This window comes from Centruroides vittatus, unplaced genomic scaffold (assembly GCF_030686945.1).
Source record: "Centruroides vittatus isolate TY-2023 unplaced genomic scaffold, ASM3068694v2 scaffold_1015, whole genome shotgun sequence".
Classification (NCBI taxonomy): Eukaryota; Metazoa; Arthropoda; class Arachnida; order Scorpiones; family Buthidae; genus Centruroides; species Centruroides vittatus.
Window position 1 is genome coordinate 2,440,621 of NW_027122666.1, and position 24,924 is coordinate 2,465,544.

General features: G+C 29.2%; 1 protein-coding gene and 2 long non-coding RNA genes across 4 annotated transcripts; 1 reads left to right on the forward strand and 2 right to left on the reverse strand.

Moving 5' to 3' along the window:
• Nucleotides 1–300: 300 nt before the first annotated feature.
• Nucleotides 301–10,590, reverse strand: LOC136986396 (transcription factor GATA-4-like). 2 transcript variants are annotated; one of them, XM_067283923.1, is made up of 6 exons: nt 10,423–10,590; nt 4,081–4,853; nt 2,225–2,394; nt 1,843–1,968; nt 1,540–1,669; nt 301–975 (listed from the first exon to the last, which is right to left on the reverse strand). In XM_067283923.1, the coding sequence occupies exons 2-6, from the start codon at nt 4,829–4,831 to the stop codon at nt 674–676; spliced, it is 1,479 nt and encodes a 492-aa protein (XP_067140024.1). In that variant the 5' UTR covers nt 4,832–4,853; nt 10,423–10,590; the 3' UTR covers nt 301–673. The 2 variants fall into 2 exon arrangements, with proteins under 2 accessions (XP_067140024.1, XP_067140023.1); XM_067283922.1 differs by lacking the exon at nt 10,423–10,590 and adding an exon at nt 9,690–9,851.
• LOC136986402 (uncharacterized) lies at nt 9,808–23,838 on the forward strand. Its single transcript, XR_010882474.1, has 3 exons — nt 9,808–9,903; nt 22,241–22,428; nt 23,344–23,838. It is a non-coding gene; the product is annotated as an uncharacterized lncRNA (long non-coding RNA).
• On the reverse strand, nt 16,105–16,836 carry LOC136986302 (uncharacterized). The gene is made up of 3 exons (XR_010882454.1): nt 16,644–16,836; nt 16,448–16,572; nt 16,105–16,326 (listed from the first exon to the last, which is right to left on the reverse strand). It is a non-coding gene; the product is annotated as an uncharacterized lncRNA (long non-coding RNA).
• Nucleotides 23,839–24,924: the final 1,086 nt, after the last annotated feature.

Sequence of the window (24,924 nt, forward strand, 5' to 3'; positions counted from 1 at the left end):
GTTATTCAAAAGAAACGTCCCTGAAAATAAAGCCACCGTTTTGAGGTGGTCGTCATTTAGAGGTTATTTCCTGAAAACATGACCACCGTGTTGAGAGCCGTTGGCCGTTGTTTGGAGGTTTTTTTGTATGCACTTCAAAAGGAAACGTTTCTAAAAATGGCCGCTGCTTAGAGGTGGCCGTTATTGGAGGTTCGCTTGTATTTAATTTACTTTTTAAGGTTTATAATATGTAATAATAGATATTAATTTTAAGGAGTATTGTAAGTGAAACTAATTAAAAAAATAAAAAAATTTATACAATTTTCCAGAATTTATATCTTTATAATCTCCCAGAATTTCATCAGAAAGATTCGTAATTATTACAACTTACATAAAAAAAAAAAAAAAAAAAAATTGTGCACCCGACAGGGAACTGATCGAACAAATAATATATTCCCTGAGGAGAACATTATATGGTACCGAACACATCATTTTTGGCACTTTGTTATACATAACTTGAGTATTTTCCTTCAACGAAACGATTCCATATACAACAAATGCTGGTATATATATATATATATATAACACGATATAGCATGGGGTGCTTGGTTCTAACCAAGTTGGATTGTGAATGGAGTGAAAGACCAACTGCTCGGCAGCACACAGACTAGATGATGAGGTCTTAAATGGATGTTCAGGAACTCATGATTGTATGAGGTCGTACAGATGATTCGAGTGACTGCAACGAGGGACTTGATGTCGATTGTGGTTGATACAGGCTCGGAGACTTGACAGAAATAGTGGAGTAAGGAACTGGCAGTGGGGAGTAATTGTCGGCAGTTACTGCTTGAGGTGATCTTTGGCTCCCTGTGGTGATGAGTGCCGGGCTGATCGACTGTCCGCTACAAACTGCCGTTGGTGACGGCTGATAGAAGGCGAAAGAGCCTGTACTTAATGCCAAGGTGGTGGCATCTTTGCCTGATGAGCCGTAAGAAGCTGTAGAAATATTAAAAATATATTAGAATTTTACTTCATTAAGCTGTTATATATGACATATAAACCGATTTACTCATAAAAATGAGCGCTACACAAAGAAAAATAAAGGATTTTATACATTATAGAGTGGATTTTTTTTACTTTTCCATGTCCTATAACATTTACAAGAATTCATGTGTAGGCCTAAACTCAATTAGTTGTACGCAAGTGTTTGGCTATAAACCGGCCTATAATTCATTAGGATTTAACAATAAATGAAGGAACTATTGGCCTATAGGCTTTTTTTTTTTTTTTTTTTTTTTTTTAATTATAGATTCACGTGTCGATAGAGAACTCTTGAAAGGCTCAAGAATAAAAATTTCGTGTTGATTCTGGCATAATTATAAGCTTAATTTGATAATAACCGGGAACAAGTTAAAGTTTTGTTTTGTAAGCTGATACTGACGTTACTTAAATTTATAGCAGGGATATTATGTTGGCGTTAGGACGTGTTTAACATTTTCCAAGCCAGCTATGCAGCAGCGTATAGGCCTCATATTTTGCTTGAAGATTTAGAAGACTTACCCGATGTCTCTAATTTAGGAACAGGAGGAGATGAAACACTAACATTGTTATCGGAGCTCTTTACACCATTTTTTGATTTTCGCTTTCTAGTTTGAATGCTGTCTTTCTTCATAGCGAGGGGACGATTCACCTAAGGGAACAAATAGTATTATTTTTGATTTTGTGGAAAATATTTTTGATGTGATTCAGACTTTAAACATATGGTAAACTTAGTTTTAGCCAACAAATTATGACTCAAACCGAACAGGACACGTCCGTGTTGAGTCATCCATCCCATTATTCGACAAGTTTTGAGCTACTTACCCCATGTAATTTAAAGTAAAGACCGCAGGCATTGCATACAGATTCCCCATGACTGTTCCTTCTCCATAATGAGGTTGTAGTGGTATGGCAATTAGAACAGGATAATCCAACCCTTCTAGAAGCAGACTGGAAAGAAAAATAAAGGGTTTACATTTTATAAGTGTTTCTTCTTGCTCTTTTTTTTGGTTACAAGAATCCATTTTCCCACCGATAATTCAAACAGAAGCAAACCTTCTATAAACAGATGTTTTACAGACTAAACATAGTCGGTGGTCGTAAACTATATAAGAAAATAAATTCATTTACTGTTTTATTTAGTTATGTTAGGGGTCATATCTAGTTACGCGGTTACTATAATTATAAAATGAATCCCTCTACTCACCAATCTTCTTTGATTCTTGACCAAAGGACGGTTCATGCCGTTCATCTTGTGGTAGAGACCACATGCGTTGCACAGATAGTGACCTGTGCCATCCCTCCTCCACAAAGGGGTAGATACGGCCCCGCAATTAACGCATTCTCGACCTTCTTGTGCCGAAAACAAATCGTCATCTGTAAAAAATTATTTATAAACAGGTGGTAGTGAGTAGAAATAACGCAGACGCTACTGACTTACATCAGAATGGAGCCGTGTCACGTGGTGTGGCGCCATATAGTTTTTGAATAGGCTCGAAGAAACCTTATACCCCGTGTAAAGCAGTGATGGTTCCTTACTAACCAGTATAGAATGTATAGGAGGTGACCACACTTACTAGTCAGAAAGTGAATTCACCTTCTATCAGGGTCAATAGGGGGTGAGAAGAGTGGGAGGAATTCCGAAAAAAAGCACCGAATGCCGGATAAATTTATATCTTTTCTGACCCTCGCTATTAATATGGTCTTTCAGGCATAACGACCCTACAGCTGCCTGTTTTATATCAAAGAATTTTAAAGGATAGAAAGTAAATTTTTCTCTCTCCGTACGGCAATACGGAGTAGTAATAAAAATCTGAGTCTAGATTTCTTTCCACGCCATCTTAGACCGTCAGTGGCATGTAAACACGTTCGGTTGTGCAATACAGTTAGTCTGTCAACAGGAGAAGGAATGGCGTCTTAGGATCTGTCTCGTTATAGGATAGCCTTAGTCTGGAATTCATTGAATTCCACTTATTAGTCCCACTTAGTAACACATCCAAGCATTATTATTAAAGAATAAATTGCGAAATATGCCCCTCTTTTTTTTCTTTACTTTGTTTTTTAAGGTGTTGAAACTTTATTTAGTTTCGACACAACATTTATTTCACTGTTTATACTCTTTCAGGGTAGAAGTTTGACCTAATTCACCCTATGTATAAGAAGAGTATGTTGATAGAAAACTTCGTAGAAGACTTTTATGAAATAATAACATTAATAACTCTTTCTAAAAATAATTTTTATTAATTTTTCTCCTAGGATCTGCTTCGTAGTTTTTGATCTACAAGCTAGCTTGTGCAGGGTGGTTGGCTAAGGATTTCCTGCTTTACTTGATAAGAATTGAGCGGAAAATTTTCATGTAGTGGTAAAAGACGTTGGCGGGAAACTTAGACGAAAATATAGACGATATTATTTACCATTTTTATATTAAAAATTCTATTAATTAATTGAATAAAGAGCGCGTGGTTTCTCTTTAGCATGAATGATCATTTTGTTAGCATAAAAATTAACCTTTTTTTCTTATTAACAACCGCTGATATTTATAGAATTTGTGCTTCTTTACATTTTGCAACTAAGCCTGTTAATATTGCAGTCTTTATATAACTTAACTAGCTCATTGATATTATTATAAACACTGAAATTTATCCCATTAGAAACTAAGGCTAAAGACCTTATTATTTTTTTTAAAGAAAATTAGATAATAATTAAATAAAAGTCGGACAAATATCAGCTGTTATGTAGCAGTGAAGAGACAACACACACACACCATACTGAACCTTTTTTTTTATATCAATTTTTCTTATTTTTTTTCCTCCCTTCTTTTAGGTGACAAGCAACGAAATGTGTCGACTTTGACGCTTGACATACTTTCTTTGACTTTCTAACCACGGATACGGCCACGTGACTTAGGAGTAACACGATATTTTTGGCTTTTTTACTACATTTTTTCCCTCCTAAACGGAGAATAATTAATTCATCATACGTCACATTTCGTACTTGTCACGGAATAAGGATAATTAATCGAGTTTTTTATTAAATTTTTTAAGTTAATTAAGAAAAACTCACCCATTATAGTCCGTGAATTGTATGAAGAAGAGACCCCCTGCACGCCGTAGTGTACAGTGGGATTTGAATGCACGGTCGAGTTGGCGGCATCGTAAGACGACCAAGGTTCCGGGTTCAAGTACGGAGAATAGTGGCCTATACCGTTTGTTCTCTGTAGAACTTGGTTAGAAGAGGTTAGAACCTGCTGATGACTAGAAAATGCGTGTATCCTCTGACCTATGGATGGTAGAGGTTTGGGACAATAATCCTCCGCTGCCGGGTTCCACACGTTCTGTATATGTGATGATGTTGGATTTAGCTCCTGATTGTTGCTACTGTTACCTAAATATTGAAACATCTTCCCTGCTGCGGACGTTGTTGTCGAGATAAATTCAGTAGAAGGTACTTGGAGGTGATGATAAGTGGGTATAGCCACCGGTTGTGTATCCAATGGAAACACATCTCTATTAGTTGGAGACGGTGACATGTAACTTGTAGCAAGTTGCACGTTGGGTGATCGAAGATGAGCACTGTAATTATCGTGTCCGGACACTATATGCGGGGTTTCGTTCGAATAATCCGGGGGCCTGTAACCTGGAGAATATGACGAACTCTCAGGTGATGCCGTTTTGATGTGGGGGTGCAGAATATCCGATTCTTTAACGTCGTTATCCAAGTGTTCCATGGAGGGATCTTCCTTCTCAGCTTCTGTGCTCGAAGGTGACACGCTTGGCGATTTTTCTAGCCAACTGTTAGGCTTTCTGTCCTCCATTGTTCGATTTGCGATACAAAAACTGAAAGAGATATTATCGATGATTGTGAAATCTTATTGACACAGCCACCTTTCAGTTAGAGCTCAACGATAAGCTATCGGGCAATTTTCTCAAATACTCAAATACTTCTATACTAAAACACTATTAAGAAGATGCTAATTTGCGCGGTGTCAAGCTCAAAATTAAGCGGAGAACTTTGCAAAATTTCCTAATTTTCCGCATCAGCTGTGTCCATTTTTTAAATTTTTATTTCTTGGAAGGGATAATCCTCGATTATTTAAATGATTTTTCTTTAATATTCTGCATCGCATCACTTGCTAAGCTTTGTAATATTTATAAGCAAATTTTATGCCGTAATTTTTCTTTCAATTTATCAAATTAGAAAAGTTAATCATGAAGATGCACTAGACATTAGCGATATAACTGCAGCCTAATCTTTGTACTGTGCCGAATTATCGTTCTCACGTCAAAGAAAGATAATTTTGTTACCATCAAGGTTAGGGATAACATTGAAAAGATAAAGAAGAAAATAAAGGGTTTGTATCATCACTTTGGACTTTATTGTTGTGTGATGGAAGTTTTAATTATTAATGTAAAAGTTTAGGCCGTTGTAGTTTCGCTATAATAAGGAAACTAAGAAACAATTTTCTAATTAATTTCGCTAGCGGAATCAAATTAATTTGTTTTAAAATTTCTTTATTGTGTCCTTAATGTGATAAAACCTTTAATTAATATTTTGCATATAAAAATATTATTGAAATGCTAATTTATAAGCCGCAAGCTTTACAGTACACTTAACTTGAACAGAGCAAATTTTGTTCCAAGAGCGACTTTAGTTGATATCTTCGTAAAAGTATTTATTGTAAGAAGGAATTAATATCGAAATTTACTAAATTCATTCTTTGTTAAGAAATTTATTAAATATTTATTGCATTTTTAATAAATTAGCTCCTAGTAAGTCTAATCAGACGTAACAATTTTCATGTGGATTTTCTTAGCTAGATGCTAAATTTCTATGCAAATTTCTTAGTTTTAATATTTATAATTACTTAAAATTTTACTATAAATTAATTTAATTAAACATTTAAATATTTTATAATGATTTAAGTGGTCATTTCGCAGCATAAACTTCTGCACAAATCACTCAGCGCAAGATTATGTCGACATTTATTTTAAATGCTGATTTTTTTCCAGATTTATTAGGCCAATAAATATTTTTTGCAGAGAATGTTCTTAACAAATCTCAATATAATTTATGCAATAATAATAATCAGCGTTTAATATTCAGAAAATGATGTTAAAGTTTATAATTCAAAAAAACATTTTCTATTTTAAAAAATGCATTATTTGTAACGTAAAATTTACGTTAATATATATTTTATAAGGAAATTTAGTAAATTAATGAAGCAGGATGTTTTATAGTTCAAATACATAATATTTAATTATATATTCAAACGCAAATCCGCTTATAGATAAACGGTCGAACTTCTTATCTCCACCATTCAAGAAGGAAGTTGGTAGAGTGGACTCATCCGCTTCGATTTATGCTAAAATTTTATGTAATTTTACATCCAGTGGTCACTTTCTAGAGACTATAAAGCTTGGTAAACATCACAGAATTATTAAAAATGCAAATAGGAAACTGTTAATTCCATAATATATAAGCAATTTAGTGCAAAGTAAAGGGAGCAGAAAGCGCTTTTCAATACCCTTTCTACGGTTTATTTTATGCCTAAATTTAGAAGGCCTATATATAAAAAGAAGTTCGCATTCATTATTCATCTTCAATTTTATTCATAAAAGTAAAGAATAAAAGAATATTTAAGATATTATTTAACAACCGCAACGAATCGTGCAAATTCATTAGTTACGGTTCACGCAAGTTTAGCTATAAAAATACAATTTACAGGCTTATGATTGATTGCTTTAAGTGAAATGAGAAGTTGAAATCGTAAATTTTCCGTTGGCAGATCTTGTTATTAGCTTATCATAAATGTATGTTACCTCTTTGAAGGAATGAATATCAAATCCCACCGTTTGATTATTCATTCCTCTAACCTTATTGGTATGCTTAATGTTTAATGCTTAATTTCAAAATTTTCTCTACCTGAATATTAAATAACAGAATACTAAATTAGTGGGCTTAATCATTAATTAACTAAAATAATTTTTATTTTAGATTTTTAATAATTTAACAGAGAATTTTACGTAAATTTTTCTATAATTTAATACCTTTTTTGGTCGTTATTTATAGAATTATCTACACATCTATCTTGAATATTGTCTATATTTTTAGATAAGATTATAATTATCGAAGACTATGGGAAATATTACTGTAAATTAATATTATATAGTAGCATTTACAGACGCCTGTTGCATAAGATGATAGGCGCTTTCATAGCATCTGGTTTTTACATAATTTACGATAAGTAGTTAATCAGTAATTCTCATTAATTATAAATATAATTAATCTAGATTAAACATCGTATCATCGCGTACATTCGAAGTAAAAACACTTAAATTAAGGCCTCTATATATAACTAATTATAAGATTTTGTTAGCCCTGTGATAAGATACCACGAAATTCTTAATTATCCTAAAGAGTGTATCGAAAGAGACGAAGCAGTAGCACTTACCCTTGTCGTTGGTCTACTTTAGAATTTCGAAAAAGGTCATAGGGTAAAGACTTTATTTATTATTGGTCAGTACTAAACTGACCTCTAGTAAAGGGAGCAAAATAACAACTGTTTGCTCTGTAAAACTACTCCCAATTATGGTGCCCATAGTTGTAAAATTTTAACATGAATGGGCTTTTAACTATGTCTGAATCATCCGTAGACCCTTTTCACAAATATAAATGATTCATTCGTCAACTGACTGCTTCATAGTTTGCTTTATAACTGGATCTGTGCTTAGAGCCTTAAGAATTTAGTGCGAGGTTGTAAGAGAATGTAATCCAGAACTTAATTGATTTTCTGATCATTAAAACTAATTTTAATACATCTAAAGGGTCCGAATGGTCATTACAAGAGTTAAAAATTTAAATATGACCTTCTATAACTCAGTTTATGTCATACAAACCCCCTTTGATTAATAACATAAATAAAAGATCTTTAAACATACTTTTTGTTTGTTGTAGGATAGTCAACAATGTATTGAAGTGCTAATTAACTAATAGAACTCAATTTAGGGATAAATTTCTTTAAAATTTGCTTCTACAATTAGCATTATTGAAATTAATCCTCAGGCTATTATGCAATTAGAACTAACAAAGTAAGCACACCTCTGGCTAAAAAGTCCATTAGACACCAAATTCCTTAAGCTTTGTTCTTTAAAAATGCTTTTATAACATAAAAGCATTTTTAAGGTGTCTAAAATTTCCCACGTGAATTATATTTTTACAAATTAAAATTTGTATTAATCCAGGAACCACTGTGATAAAACCTATAATTACTGAGTAAAGGTGTTTTTCTTATTGGCTCTCCTATAGCCTTAAACTATTTTATGGCTATTTTAAACGGGAAATATGCTATTTTTCATATAAAATTGCTTCAATAAAGCAAGATAACTTAACATTAATCTATAATTAATAGCAGTTTATAAAATAAAAAAAAATTGTAGAATAATTTTGGAAATTATATTTTCAACTCTTTGATAATAAAGAGACGACGACTTCAAACTATTGTCATTTATGGGATCGGAGGTTATCGCGATGAGTTGATAATTCTAACCATGTAACACAATCTTCAGAGAAGGACTACAGCTGATAGTTGCTACATGTGCTGGATAACAACCTGTAGCTCTCAAATCAACATTGCAACCTTCTGTAACTTAATGCTATAATAGCTTAAAAACTTGTATATATACAGTTCAATTCTCCTTAAATTTTCCTCCATTATACTCGAAATTAATTAATTATCATCGATTATTTAACTGCATTAACATAGTTTAATCACTTAGCAACAATATAGTATTCATGGAATTTCTCACTATTGGTTGGTTATCGGTGATGTAATAGTAATTGGGTGACGTGTTAAATAAAATTTATCGGTGACGTCACCACAATGGAACAGTTTTAAAATCCGATCGAAAATCATACGTTATTTTATTTTATTTTTTTAAATATTCGTTCTAATTTATACGAACAAAGTACACTCACTTTTATCAAAGGTAGCAGCCACGTTATAAGGTATTTATCAATTTCGAGTGCTTGGACTCAGTAAATATGTAATAGAAATACTCCTATCGGCTTGAAAATTAAATAAAAATCTTGATTTTTTAGCTACTAATCACAATTTAACTGGTTTACAGTGTTTACTTTCAATTGTGTGCCCACTTTAATCGTGTTAGTCACACTACAACTCACGAAACGCCCCAGTTTAATGCACTTCTTTCGAGTTCACTCTAACTTATAACCTCACTAAAACCTTCCGAGTAATCCTATAATGATTTATTAACGGTAGGAAAAAAACTCCATTTGTCACCGGCCATCTAAAGACGATATCATGTTAATTACCCCTATCAGTTAAGTATAAAATCACCAGGCAAAACTGTAAACTGGCGATTTTCTCGCTAACGGTTCAATCAACGGAACTTAAACTAAGTATACTTTTTTAGTACATAAACTCAGCAATATAATCGCTATATAGCACAAGGAACACGGTGTCTCTACAAAGACTATCATACAGATAAGAATTACGACATGCTACCATATATGATAAGCCAAGTAATAGTCAAGATACTATCTGAAGATACCACGAAAGATAATAGACACGTGTATCTATTAGAAAAAATATATAGAGCGATTATATACCGTAGTTTATATATTGGATATAAAAAACGACGTAAGATTCTTACCTTTTGTAAGTTACTAAGGACTGAACGTGTATAGTGCTTATAGACGTCGGTCTTACGATCCTTATCCCGTTGTTAGTATATATAAAGTGGTCGTGTAGTCTTACATCTGCACTCTGCCCAGCGAGGCAGGACGCTTAGGGTCATGTGGGGCTGGCAGTCACCAAGGAACCAACCTACCCCAGCCTTGGACATCTTCCTGTTTCCGATTTCCTCAGTTAAGTTCCTTTAGATTTTGTTACTGGTAAACATATATTGTGATAGCACTTCTTAAGGCATATTATTTAATCTGATATCTTTTATTGCATTTATTATTTGTTATCTTTTACTTTTTCCAATCTTTTCGTGTTTTTCTACTTAAAGATTTGTTTAATGTTATTTATGCGTGTATCGTATGACTTGGGGTGGGTTGAATTTTTGCTTTTACAGTTTTAAAGAGTCCAATGCTTTGTATATAAAGTTAACCTTTCTAAAGGAAAAAACTTTCTAAAAATTACGTTTTTATGGGTCTTTCTGTTGCGAAAAATGCCTCGTTTGTACGTTTTTTTTTAACGCAGATTTACAAATCATAAACGTTTAAAAAAGCAAATACGTCGACGAAAGAAATTGAAAGTCTTTCTAGACTTAGAAAAATATATATATATAATAAGAGACGTAACAACGAATATACACACAAAACTGCGACAAATTAAGCTTAAATTCTACAAATAAATTTAAAATACATATGCATATTTACCTGTATTATATTTAAAAATATATCGCAGAAAGTATATGGAAACGATTTTGTTTTCAATAAGAAAATTTAAGCTGCTGTAGAGGCATTATAATGATAACCTAAAAATCATAATCTTTACTCATCTACTCATCACTTATATTAAATTTCACTGTATAACCATTCCTTTCAAAGTTCACCTTGTGAGAGAGACTACGAGTTATGACTGGACAGTAAATGCGTAAGTTATAAACACAAGTCAACATTCAGAAATAAATAAATTGAACTTATCCTCTACACATTTTCTCATCATAAGAGATTCTCTGTTGAAAACTTCTAACCTTGGAACATAGTTGACCTTTAGCACCAAGGTCGACTCCGCTTCAAATAAATGTTTCCAACTTGTAAGCAACTTTCTTGATGTTAACTGGGATCAAGAACTTTTAAAAAATTGCTCAAGATACTAATTTTTTTTTAAAGAAAATTCTTTCATTTATGTAGCTTATTTCGCATTTTTGTGTACTCTGTACAGTTTTTTTGATTGTACGAAACGTGTCACTGCGATTGATTAACAAATTTTTATCGCTCATTAAGTGATAATTTGCTTAGCTTTCGAGAAATTATTGTATAAGTCAGCTTATTTCATTCATTTATTTAAAGAATAGCATCTTATGAGAAGTTTTTCAAGATTACTAACTCTGTAAATTTATCTTCGAAAGAATTAGATCATTACTTTTCAACTAAAAGGTAGCCTTATAAGGAATCTAATTAAGTTCCCTATAAAGTAAGAAGCCTTATTTGCCTTATAAAATCTATATTTTTTACATGCCAGACTATTTATTTAAGCTAATAATTACATTATTGCCTTATTTTCATATGAAATATTGCAATTAATCAGATATGATCTTTATTTTACACAAGAGGTCAACACATCTTGTGAATAAACATATCGAAAGACTACTTGAACTTACAACCCTTCTAACCCATATTAAGAAAACTCACCTCATTAATCTATTTAATTTATACACTTGTACACAACTTAATATCGAAAACAGTCAAAATTTATAAATGATTTGGCCGTTTTTCCCCGATTATTTTATTAAATGTCCCGCTAAACAGCAAGATTCTTTGACACGAGATGACTATCTTTAAGGATTTTCATCAGTTTATATAAAAATAATCTTTTAACGATAAAACGATTAAATTTTCAGGTATTTTATAAGATAAAATTCTGTTTTATCGTACGATTTAATTCTTTAATAATCAGGTTTTTTAAGACTTTAAAATTGCAATTGATTATCTCTTACATCATTTTTATTGATTTTTAAAGCAAATTTAATCACTCGACTCGCTATAAATGCAAATTTCACGTTTGATAAACGTTTATTTTTGCAATTTTCTAATAGTTTTCTTATTACAAGTAACTTAAAAAACATTTACAAAACACTGAAACTGAAAAACAATTTATGCAATAAGTCGCTTTATCAGCAAACTCGTTTAAAACTCACATTTTTTCACACAAAAGCAGCAGAAAAATGCCAGAAAATATAATAAGAAGTAAAACCGAAATCAGCTTACAATAAATTTTCATTTTGACTAAAATAATATTGCATTATTATTTTAATTACTGCAGTCATAAGATTCCCTATAATAAACACAGCAGGGATGTTTATCGCTTTAGAATTCGTTTCTTGTTATGATTCAGATGCCAATAAATAAATAAATAAAATAAAATAAATATTCAAATGAAACTAATTTTAAAATAATGCATAAATATTTACTCAGATGCTACTTCTGCGTACACAAGAAAAGGTATCGTATCAACAAAAACAAAACAGTTTTACTATACAAATCCCTCCTCTTCAGATAATCATTATCTTCCGACAATTTATACGAAAATATCTCTCTTTAAAGATAACTTATCAAAACTTACATATTATTAATTAAGCTATCGTGATATGTAGAATAAATATTTCCTTCCCCATTTTTATCAGAAACTTGTTAATTTATTAAATCGGTGAAAACACCTCTAAATTACTGATAAATGCTCATCTTCAACAAAAAACTAAGGTAGCATTTATGTGGCTCCATCTCTCGTCTTGTTAACAAAATAAAAAAAAATACACACAGAAAACATATGCAACACTAAACACATCTAGAACACACACACAACACACTGTACAGTACGTCCTTCGTATTTGAGAAACTGGTTCATATCTAGAAGTTTATGCTTTAAAAATATTAGATTTATTCGTGGAAGTAAAGTGAAATGCTTTAATAAGTCATGTCCCTTTACATGGGATCTAGAACCAGGAACACTCGAAGTTATGACGTCATAACCAGAAGTAGAACATTATAGATAAGGATAGTGCCACTGAGACATCTTTCTGCACTTAAATCCTAACAGAATTGCTCCATTCTTTTAATTTAATCAATTAACAACTTTTCTTTTTATTTATTGTAATTGTGAGACTTTAAATACGTATTGAATAAATGTACTGTTATATTTAAAAATGGAAAATAAAATTTATCTGTTTACGTATCCGGTTTAGTGTTTTTAATACACGAAACTAACGTTAAAAAACAATTATTATATTATAAAATTTAAAACGCTTGAATGTAGATGTCTCTGCATGCAGTTTCTTATCGACCAATTGTAGTAGAGAAATCGATTTGAATATTTAAATTACGAACTAAACCACGCCTTATTGTTTTAAAAATTTATCCAATCGCAAACCTAGTTTCCGATTTCTCTCATCGCTTTGTTTCTTTGTAGTTTCGATTAGTTACGAGAGATGGCGACACATGTTCATTTTATTTTATTTTTAACTTTTAATGAATAAAACAAGTCCAATAAAAATAAATAATAGTTTATTTATTATAATACATTATGATGTATTTTATACAATTTTTAAATATATAAAAAGTTATTAAAAAATTGATTTAAAATGAATATTTAAGTAAGGGCGTGTATACATTCAATACTCCATAATATAATAATTTTTAAAATTAAAAAAAAAAAATCGGTATAATTAGTCCTTAAATTTCTCTTCCCTGGAAAGAAAAAATATGTAAATAAAATATTAAAAAAATAATTAAATTTTATATTATATTACTCACCCACAGCATTTACTACTGATGAGGCAACACATGAAATTTCTTACAGAAAAATGCACCCCTTCATCACATATGATGCAAGCTGTGATATTAGAATGATGATGAAAAAACTGAGCTTCAACAAATGGCATGTACAGTTCAGCCATAAGATATAAAAATAAAATTGGAGTAACTACAATTATCCTTCTTAATGCAATCTATAAATAATAATAATAATAATAATTTTTATTACACTCGTGTACAGTTTCAGTTCTAAATTTAGAGAAAATACTAAATATATATAAAATTTTATATAGGCTATATGTTTATTAATAAGATTTTTTTCATTTCAAGATTGAGTCCATAAAGATATCCATCTACAAACAGGGAATTTTAGGTTATGGTTTCCAATGAGGATATTTTTTATAAATTAAATTTTCTTTGAATTATTCTATGTTTTATTATATAAATTATTACATTGAGAGTTCGAATTAAAAACAGGAAAAGTCTTTTATGTGAATGAGTAGGAAACACTATAGACAAATAAATAATAAACGTTTATATGCTAGTAAATAGAAAAAATTCTGTAAAAGAATACAAGAATATGTTGTAAAAATGTTTAATTAAATTAAGCCTTAATTTTCTATTATTAATTTCAAACCGTGTAAAGATATCTAATTTTTTATAAACTTTACATGCATACAAGCTTCAAAATACAAAATTTTTATAGATATATTTAAAATGTATTCTCTTATATATATATTTTTTAATGTAATTATATAGCCTATGAGAATAAGACGAGGTATACTTCCTTGTTAAGCAACAGAAGTAAAATACAAGTACAGTACACTACTTGCATGCACATTTATTTGTTTATAAATAAATATAACTTATAAAACAAGCTTCAACTACAATATTAATATAAAGCTTTACTACGGTTTCTACTATTATGTACTGTATTATACAGTACAAAAATTTATTTTCGCATTGAACAAGGAATAAATTATTATTTATACTTTACGAATTGGAGTCGATGATCTCAGAAGTTTCCTTTTAGACTTTTTATAAAAAAAAAGTTAATAAAATACATTCTTAACTTACATTTCTCGTAGTAAACATTATTTTCTTCTGATTTTACTTCACGGCAATCGACCAATTTATGTAATATATTCAAGGGTAATTTTAAATATAAGCTTATAAAACGCTTAAGAGCGATAACAAGCCAGTAGAAAGTTACCTTTCAAAATGGTGAAAATAGGCCACTCGTTAGCCATCTGTCGGTAATTTTTCCTATTACATTTTCCTCTTCCGTTAATAAATTATGTTATTTTAACATAATTCGGTAAATGCAATTATCAATAAACTAATAATTATTATTATTATCGATTTTATTCATTAAATACTTTTCGGTGAGGAGTTTCTCGTAAGGTCATTGACATTTTTCAGTCTACGTATGTAGGTCTGTAGGTCGATAGTAAAATATTTGTATATGCTTATGTTATGACCTTCTTAAAAACTTATATAACTCATTTTATACATTAAGGAAGTGGATTTATTTGAATTATACTGTAGGATTATTATACGTAAGTCATAATAAATCTTTATAGGATGTAAATATGAAGGAACTAAGTTATTAAAATTTTATAAGTCTACGATTCGAATTTATCTAGAAAATAGCTTAAAGAATTAAAAAATTTGGATTGTTACCCTCGAGGGATTTTTATTTTTTAAAATTTTTCTTTCGTGTCTTCCAGAACAGAAAAAAAAAAAAATTCTTGAAAGTTGTTGGAAATTACCGAATTCCGGAAAATTAACATCCATAGAAGTTTATTTTTAACAATATTTATTGATTGTAACCTGTTGAATACATTACAAAATCTTATGAAGAAGACATTATTTATAAAATAAATATTAAAACAGATTTCAGTATGGTTAACATTAAAAATATGCTTAATTTTTTTTAAAGAATTTATTCACTTTTACGGATTTGTATTTAAAAAATTTGGCACGGTTTAATTATTTTTTAAATAAGTTTTCTTAATATTTACAAATTCTTGAATGTACAAGAAGTTTTAAATTTCAATTAAATAATGTAGTGGCCCAATTTAAATTTCATGCACTGATACGTAGCTTTGTTTCAAAACTTTTGTTATTTAAAAAGGAAAAAAGATAATTAAAAAATTCATTAAAACAATTTAAAAGTAAAACTTTCACGAAATTCTGTACTTATTTTTTTTAATCGGTTCCAGATATCATGTGCCACTTTTTATCTCCATCGAATGTTCATTAAACTCAATAGCTTTATTTTATTTTTTTAATGAATTAAATTATTCTTATTAACTCAATCATACTCCAAAATTGTGTTAAGTAATGACATATTAATTAATAAATCGAGAATTAGGTTTTTATATTATAATATAAATACAACTTTATTAATAAACGTATTTCAAATATAATTATTTCGTAAGATGATACATTTATATATAATTTATACAAATATCTTAGTGAATAAGATGATATTTTATGATTTAATTAACAATTAAAAATATATAATATTGATAAGTTTAGTGTTGTTAATGTTAAAAATATCACCAACGTTCGTCGTTTTGCTGTTGAATTCTTGTAAATTTTGATGTCAAGATCGATGGCTTGTAGTTATCAGAATTGTAATCATAATAATCTGGATAGACACGAAAGTAACGAACAGGAACTACGTAACTGTAAATTGCTCCTTGATTTCCATAATAACCTCCAGGTGAATGATAATTACCGTAACTTCCATATCTTGGATAGTAATTTCCGTAATTGCCATAGCTTCCATAATGAGGATAACTAGAATAGAGGCATATTAAATTTTATATATTATTACTTTAAAAATCAGATAATTAATTTAAATCCGAAGAATTAAAGTAGCCTAAAGTATAAATTATGATATTCTAGTTTGATAACATACAAAGAAACTGGCCTGCTTTTCTTTGCGAATTTCAAGAACAGGGAATTAATTCCAGTAATTGATAACGTTGTAAAGACGAAGAAAAACAAGAAAAATGTACAACGATTCATTTTTATTTTGAAATTCTGTAAAAATTTAATATAAAATTATAATACTAAAATGATAAATTTTAAAATTAACAAGGAGTGTTACTTACCTAAAGATGTCTTCTATGTGAGCTAAGCTTTCAGATGGAGGTCCTATATAAACATTGACATGCATTTTCGCTATTTAAATGTTTTTCTTTATTTAAAGGGCGTTCATATCCTGTTCATGAAAACAATTAACCAAACCTAAAAATTATTTTAAATGTAAGAAGGTCGTTAAGAGCAGGTCACAGTTAGAAAATGTATACAAACACGAGCCTATCGTATACAATAAAATTATCAAAATATTAACTGAATTAATATTAAAAACTTTCCAAAATTTTCAAGAAATATTCTGATAAATACATTATTTTTTTCAGCTTAAATTTTATTAAAGTTTTAATTTAAAATATGTTTATTCTTTTTTAAAAATAGGAGGAACCAGAAATTAAAAAGAAAGGTCACTGACTTAGGAACATTGAGGTCAAACAAAAATAAATTTTTTCTTAACATTCCCACACGTATTTAGAAGGTGTAAAACTTAATTTTTAATTATTTTATCATTTATTTAAATTAACAATTTCTTAATTAATTAACTAATTACGAGTAAAATTAATTAATTTTTTAATCCGTGAGATCTCCACGTGTTTAGAGAAATAATCGATTTCAATTCGAAATTGATTATTTTATCCACGTGTCATTTATTATAAATTATGTAAATTTTAAACACGTGTTCAAAAATATACATAATTTTTTTAAAATTTATTATTATATCGTAATAAATCTGTAAACATTTTATTCGATTTCAAAATATTTTGATATATTTAATTCGCACTTGACTCATTAATGTTTAATGAATGATATTTAACCTTAATTTTAATAAACAGATTATTATTATTATTCGTTTCTTTTTGTATTTTTTCATAAACTTACTGAAATTTTTTAGTATTTCTATCATGAGAATAGAATATATTTATTAAAATTTGGCTAGTGATCAAAATCTTTCTTCTAGTTGTATAAGTTTGTGATTTGTCATTGAAATTTTTAAATTATTAGTTGCTACGCCTATCTACTTTATTATCGTTCTAAGAATTTACGTTTGAATTTATAATTTTTATAATATGTAACGACGAAAAAGTGTTTTGGTTATTGTATTTTATGTCAACGAAAATTAAACACGTGTCGCAGAAATTTTTGGCTAAATTTCAGAAGCTTGTAGTGTGGGAAGCTTAAAAAAGACCCTAAAAATTACAGGGTCGTTTTATGATCTGAAGCTTAATTATCAAGTTACTAAATGGCGTCATTTCAGTTTTTTTAAGTCTTCAAGTTTAAGTTTTTAAAGTCTATTTTCAGCTCATTTTTAAAAATTAATCCATTTTAATTTAATTAATTAGTGCAGCCAAAAATACCTTTATAGCTGTTCATTAGTATCTTCGAGAAACGGGCATCTTCAACAGTCACCATTGGTAGAGGAAGAGTAAGAACAGCACGAAAACCCGATATGATGGAGCGTATTATTGCTAGAATCCTGGTATAAATAGGCTTACAACAGGCGCTACTCATTCAAGTGTGTGGAAAATTCTTCATGAATACCAATTGTATCTATCTCGTATAGAATATACAGCGAGTGCAGGCATTCATACCTCGTAATTTACCTCCAGGATTACAATTTTGTCAATGGTGTCTGCGAAGGAAAGTCCTCGTTTTCTCAGGACGATCTTTTCATGTTGAAGCAGTAGTACTGATGAAGTACAGACTTTAAAAAATAGAAATAACGTCACTACACTTTGACGCTAATAACTCGCTTCAGATTTTAAAAAAAAGGCCCTCGACATATAGACGGGTTTTCCCTTAACAGACCGCTGAAATTTAGCCAAACATTCATAAAACACCTTGTATAATTAGGCATACAATTAATCATATGTACAGTACAGTATATTTATAAGCAAAAATAATGACTCAAAATGACATTAGAATCTAAAAATAAGCTTTCTTATGTAGAAAGTTTGTCCACGAATAGTTTTTCTAATAATATTTTTGTATAAATAGAAGAAGAAAATGGCATTAAAATGACTTGCATAGACTTAAATTTCATTTATTTCTTGACATAATTAATTTAAATTATAATTATTATATAAAAATTAAATATTTCTATTATATAAACAAGATTAGCATAATTTGGCTTAATGTCAAGAATTTCATTCACTTTATATTCAGAAGCATACATTAGAACGTTTTGTGTATCTGGTTTCCATTACTGACGAACAAATAAATTCATTATTAAATTAATTAATCGTTAAAATGAAAATAATCAAACAATAATTTTATAATTTTTATGACTTACGTTTAAAATAAAACGTATATAAATTATTAAAGTTTTTAATTTTTAATGTACGTTATTAAACTGAACTTGTAATGATTTATAACTGAATTTACGACTAATTTATAAAGTTAACTTCATTATAATTAAATTTTTATTATACAAATTCTGCATTTTACTTTAGATTTTTATTAATAAGTACGAAGAAGAAGTGAAACCTTACTTATTTACCTTAAAATTAATTATTTATCAGTTGTACAAGTGTTAATTAATTAATTAATTATAATTTACTTCAAAATTTTAGCATTAAATCCATTTAAAAATGCATAATAATTCTAAAACAATACTTAAAATATGAGTTTAAAACCTGATTTTATATTGCACATAAACCTTTTTTTTTTGTGTTGATTTGTAAGTTATATTGTTTAATATATACTGTATTTAAATAAATTTAAACTATATAATGTATTAAAATTTAAATATCAAGCAATTATATTAATAAATAATTAGAATTTCATCATTCGGCAATACACATTAATGAGAATCATCAGTTTTGTTAACCTGAAAATGTGCAGAAGTTTATCACTGGGTCATCAACCTGAAACACTGTTTTCATGTTGATTAAGTATTCTTACTGAGTTGTTTGATTTAAGAGTTCCTTGATAATGAAAACGAATACAAACATTTTCCCTTAATGAATCCAATTCATTTGATTTTATTTACTTATTTATTTTTTTAATTGTAATTAGGATATGCTTCGTTCTAAGCCATTAATTGTATTTTTGCATGTAATAACTTAGATAATAAATAAAGTTTTTGGCTCTTAAATGTTATAAATGTAACAGAATTTACAAGAATGGTGTTGATATTTATTTATAGTGTAAATTAATTAATTAATTATAAAAAAATCCAGTTTTTTCGATCTTGTATAGCTTTAAACCCATATTTTATGTAATTCTTATTGAAAATTTGGAAAAATTATTAAATGTTTTTGTCTCGTTTCTTTAGAAAAAACTAGAGCAGGATTGAGATTTGTTGTGGCCCTAATATACAAGGCCTTTTTCTCTACTAATAAATGTAAAGATGGAGGCCCTGTATCACGTGGTACGAGGTCTTAAGCTGTAAATCGGTCCTGTCTATATAAGCCTACATATAATTTCAACGTTTATTAATATTACAGTTGATATTGATTACGTGGTTTTGATATTTAGAGGTGAAAAAAACAATAAACAAAATATATTTTGGTAATAAATTTTTATTTAGAAATCTATTGAAAACGTTAAAGGAAAAGTTAACATGTTTTAATATGAAACAAAATGTCTTCTTTATTGTTGTAAAGATCGTTTTCTGTAAAAGAATATAAAGATTTATTATTAATAATAAAATTTCTTGTATTTATTTAAAATAGTAAATTTATTAAATGCACATAATCACAATTTCTTCTTTGTACATTCGTCTTAAAGAAGTTAATTCATATAAAAATTTATGTTTGAATTATTAAATTTAATTAAAGAATCTAAATTAAATGCTATGAAATTAAGAATCGAAATTATTTTAGGCATGAATTTACATAAAAACTTACTTTTAACCTCTGCCGAATCCTCTTCCGCCACCAAATCCTCTTCCACCACCGAATCCTCCTCTTCCACCTCTTCACCACCGAATCCTCCTCTTCCACCTCTTCCACCACCGAATTCTCCTCTTCCACCTCCAAATCCTCTTCGGCCACCTTGAGCCTCAGCCGTTGGTAAAATTGCCGAGCATAATATAACACAGCACAAGAAAGCGATCAACAGGGTGCTTTTCATTATAAATTTTATCTAGAAACATAAGAGAAAATTAATAATTAGCGAACAGAAGTATTATAAACCTAAAAGGCCATAGTTTTGAAGTGTTAACTAAGTAAAGACTTATTATAAGCGCTTACCTCACAGCTATAACACAAGACAAATGAGTTACAATTAATCGATACCTTTCACTTGCCTTTATATATACATCGACCAAATTGATTTTATTTGATAAAATTCAAGGACAAACAGCAAATTATTCCCGGTAGAATGGAAAAGTCCGGTTTCTTTGAATGATGTGTAAAGTGTCACATGTTCATTTTTTTTTCTCTTCAAGCATGACTTGAGTTTCAAAGTGTCGACACGTGTTTCGATTTTGACATCTGTCACTAAGCATTTCGTAGAATAATACTTAGATCTATGAAATTAAAAAAGAAAAAATAACCAAAGATTTGAATTTATGTAAGTAATACGAAGACGAAAATCGAGATTTGTTTTGTCGTCTTCCTATTTATTTATTCAGAAGAGCACTGTAAATAATCTATGCCACAACCTTGAACACTTTCGCCTGTAGGAAAAGGACGTTCTTATTTTTCTTCTACAGCAGAGAAATTTCACGAAAAATTTTGCTGAGAATTTCATTAATAGAATTCTATAAGGTTATTTCGATTATTTATTAATAAAGGCCACCTCTCAACAACGGCCATTCTTTCCAGCTTTTTTGAAGTGCCTCCAAAATTATCTCTAAGCTATGGCTATTTTTTTTTTATGTTTACGTCAGTGTCCGTTGTTCAGAGGTAAAACTCTGAACAACGGACTACTTAAATTTGAAAGTGTAGAACTAAACGGACTATTATATAGCTTGGAAGATGTTATAGAAGGCCTATTCCCTATACACTTCTAAACTAAATGTTTTATAGTTCTCTCTTTGCCCTACGAAAAATATAAGCTACGCCGTAGTAGCTTAACTAAAACCGGTATTAGGGGGAACCCTAATTAAAACGAGCAAACCTACATTTACCCCTGTACCACTGTGAATTTAGCCATTAGCGCTGTGTGGATGAAGAATAAACTCTTAGATATTGTATATGAATGTATATAAGTGCGTTTATCACATTCAAATCTTATTTCTGTATTTAATTTATTTATTTACAAAGGCAAGGGTGTCCTGGGCCTCTCACCGGTTAAGCTACTAGGCGACCTGGACATCTGATTTCACTCAGTTTATGATAATTTAATGCATTATTATATAATTAATGAAGGCCGATTTCAGAGTTTAGGGCCTTTTTTCTGGATTTGTTAATTTGAGTTTGGCCTAAAATAGCTTTATTACTTTATGCCCGGGTATAATATAAAAACGTAGAAATTAAATTAATTAAAGTTAAATACAAATTAATTTTTATTTATGACTTTATATAAGTATATTAAAGTAGCATGTTGATGGAACATACAATAAAAAAAATTAATAATGCGGTTATAAAATACTAAACAAGTTTATTATGAAGATAATTTATGAATTAAAATAAGTATAATAATTTTATTTTTACTTTTTTATTTATAGTTATAAAGGCAAATTATCGAATGACGCCAAAGGCAAGGTTAACCTCTTACAGTTTTGTATGGAAAACAATTGAAAATACTCAGAAAGCGAAGAAACATTGCATTATATAAATAAACGGGAAAGTCCCCCGCTAAAATTACTGGAGTTGAAGAGAATTTTTTTTCTAATTTTCCCGAAAATGATTAATTGTAAACGGATATTTTTATTTAATTTAATTTTTGTTTTATCGCTTTGATAATTATTTGTTAAAAGTTGAAGATAAATAAATTTCAACTTGAACTTTTATCAATTTTCAGTACGAGTTGCGATTTTATCTCTTTTAATGATTCTATAAGTTCATTCTTTTTTGAAATTAAATGGCACTCTTTAGTTAATTATAATTAATCAGATAATAAGGCTTATAGCAATATATAAGATACTGTCTATATAATTCTGATTTATGCAGATGCATTTTGTAGGGCCCACATTAGCAGGGCAATTCGGATCTATGTAGACAGGAAGTTTGTAGGGTCAACCCTAAAACTTGAAAGGTAGAAAATTCTCAACATCTAGGCTATTAAAAACGTCAATTTTGTTCTCATAAAGTTAAATATATATATTTTTTCTTTATGTGAACTTGTAGTCTCTTGTATAGGCCTAATAAAGTTACGCTTGGTTAATTTGTTTACTTATAATAAATATTCATGATATCAATGAATGATTAATTTATGTTCATAGAATGATACTACAAATAACGTGTTCTATTATTCTCTTAAACAATTCGAATTAGCATAAATTAAAAATAAATGCCCCTCATTAGTGCTTATTATATAATTGTTACGCACTTAATTGTGTATTTTCACGTTATAAAATTTAATTGATATAAATTAAGCCAATATTTAAATCAATTTCTAAATTATAATAATATAAATAATAGGGCCTAATTTTAATTTATATAATTATAATTTAAAAATTGTTTTTATTATAACTAAGTAATATATTTTTCCCCTTACTTATTAGGGCTTGTTAGGGCATATATAATTACATTAATTAACTTTAATGTAATTATATATGTATACATGAGCGTTATATCAAAGTATTTTTTTACTCTTTCCCCCTTATAGGTCCTTTTTATCAAGCCCATTATGGATTGGATCAGGCCCAAAATGGGGCGGCCCAGTGATGAGGGATGGGGCCCACCAGGGAAAGGAACACCCCAAAAAATTCCTCGGGATTTTCGATCCGTCCGGATTCGAATTCGAATCCTTCAGAGAAATTGGCTGACATCTTACAGCTGTCGTTATATCGAGGTTTGACCATATGTGTGTCTGTTTACGTATTGACAAACTTCAATATAATGCCTTCCTGAATACTTCCAGTCTCGTAAACCATCTTCGTATTGAATTCTTATGAATGGACCTTGCACAATATTATAAAAATTTATAAATGATTTAAAGTGTGAAAGATCACGAAAGGAATCCAAACTTCATAAAGGGTGGTCTAAAAGTCATTAAACCATTATAACGACTGAATTAATTTACTTTTTTAATCGTGTTTTCACTTACATAATCCACTCAACTTGCGATTCATATTCACAAGTGTACCTAGAACTCAAAATATGGTTATCAATTGGTCTAATTTTGTTAATAAAATAATTGAAAGATTAAACTTCTAAATAAAATTAATTAATTAATGATACAATATCAATTATACAGTCGAACCTTCAATAACGGACACCTCTAAACAGCGGCCATTTTCTAAAAACATTAAAAGAAACAAAAAAAAGTGCAATAACCTGTAAACAACGGCCATTTTTTATGTTTCCATCAGTGGCCGTTGTTTACGGGTTTAAGGTTTAGTTATAATTAAAAAAAAGGAACGAAATATTTTTTATACTTTGTAAAATAATTTTTGTTTTTCCGTATAAAAATTTTCCCTTTAGTTTATTTATAATGAAAAGATTTTATTTTTGATCTTTTATCCAATTATAAATTACCAAACATTTTTAAAATCCCGTTTTCATTGAAAATTAAATTAAAAAAAAAATCAATTTAAACCTAATTAAAAAACATTATAAATAAATCGTAACATTTCTTTTGAAATTTCACGAGTCAGATAATTAAACCATTACTTAAAAATATACAGTCAAACCTTTAAACAACGGCCGCTGACGGAAACACAAAAGAATGATCGCTGTTAGGAGGTTATTTTTTATGTATTTTTAATTTAAAAAACGCCCGCTGTTTAGAGGTGGCCGTTGTTGGAGAGTTCGAAATGAGTTTTAGGTACTTTAATTAATTTATACAATAATTAATATGAATTATATTCGAACCTGCAATAACGGCCAACCGTAACGCGGCGGCCATTATTTCAGGAACGTTTCTTTTTCAAATGCATGCCTCCAAACAATGACGAATTTTTTGTTCCCGTCGGTGTCCGTCGTTCAGAGGTTTGAATGTATAAATTTTGCAATTAATTGTTTAATTACTTAGCAATTATAGTGAAATTTTAATATATGAATTTATTAAGTGAAGTTATTAAAAAATAGTGGATTACTTAATTTTCTTCTCATTAAAAAAATTTAATGAATATAAAAAGGTCATAGAATATAATTATTTTTAATGATACATCAGCATGTGTTATGACACATTGTTATTGTTTGATAATAATTTTAACATTATCAAACAATGACTTTATCAATTTTA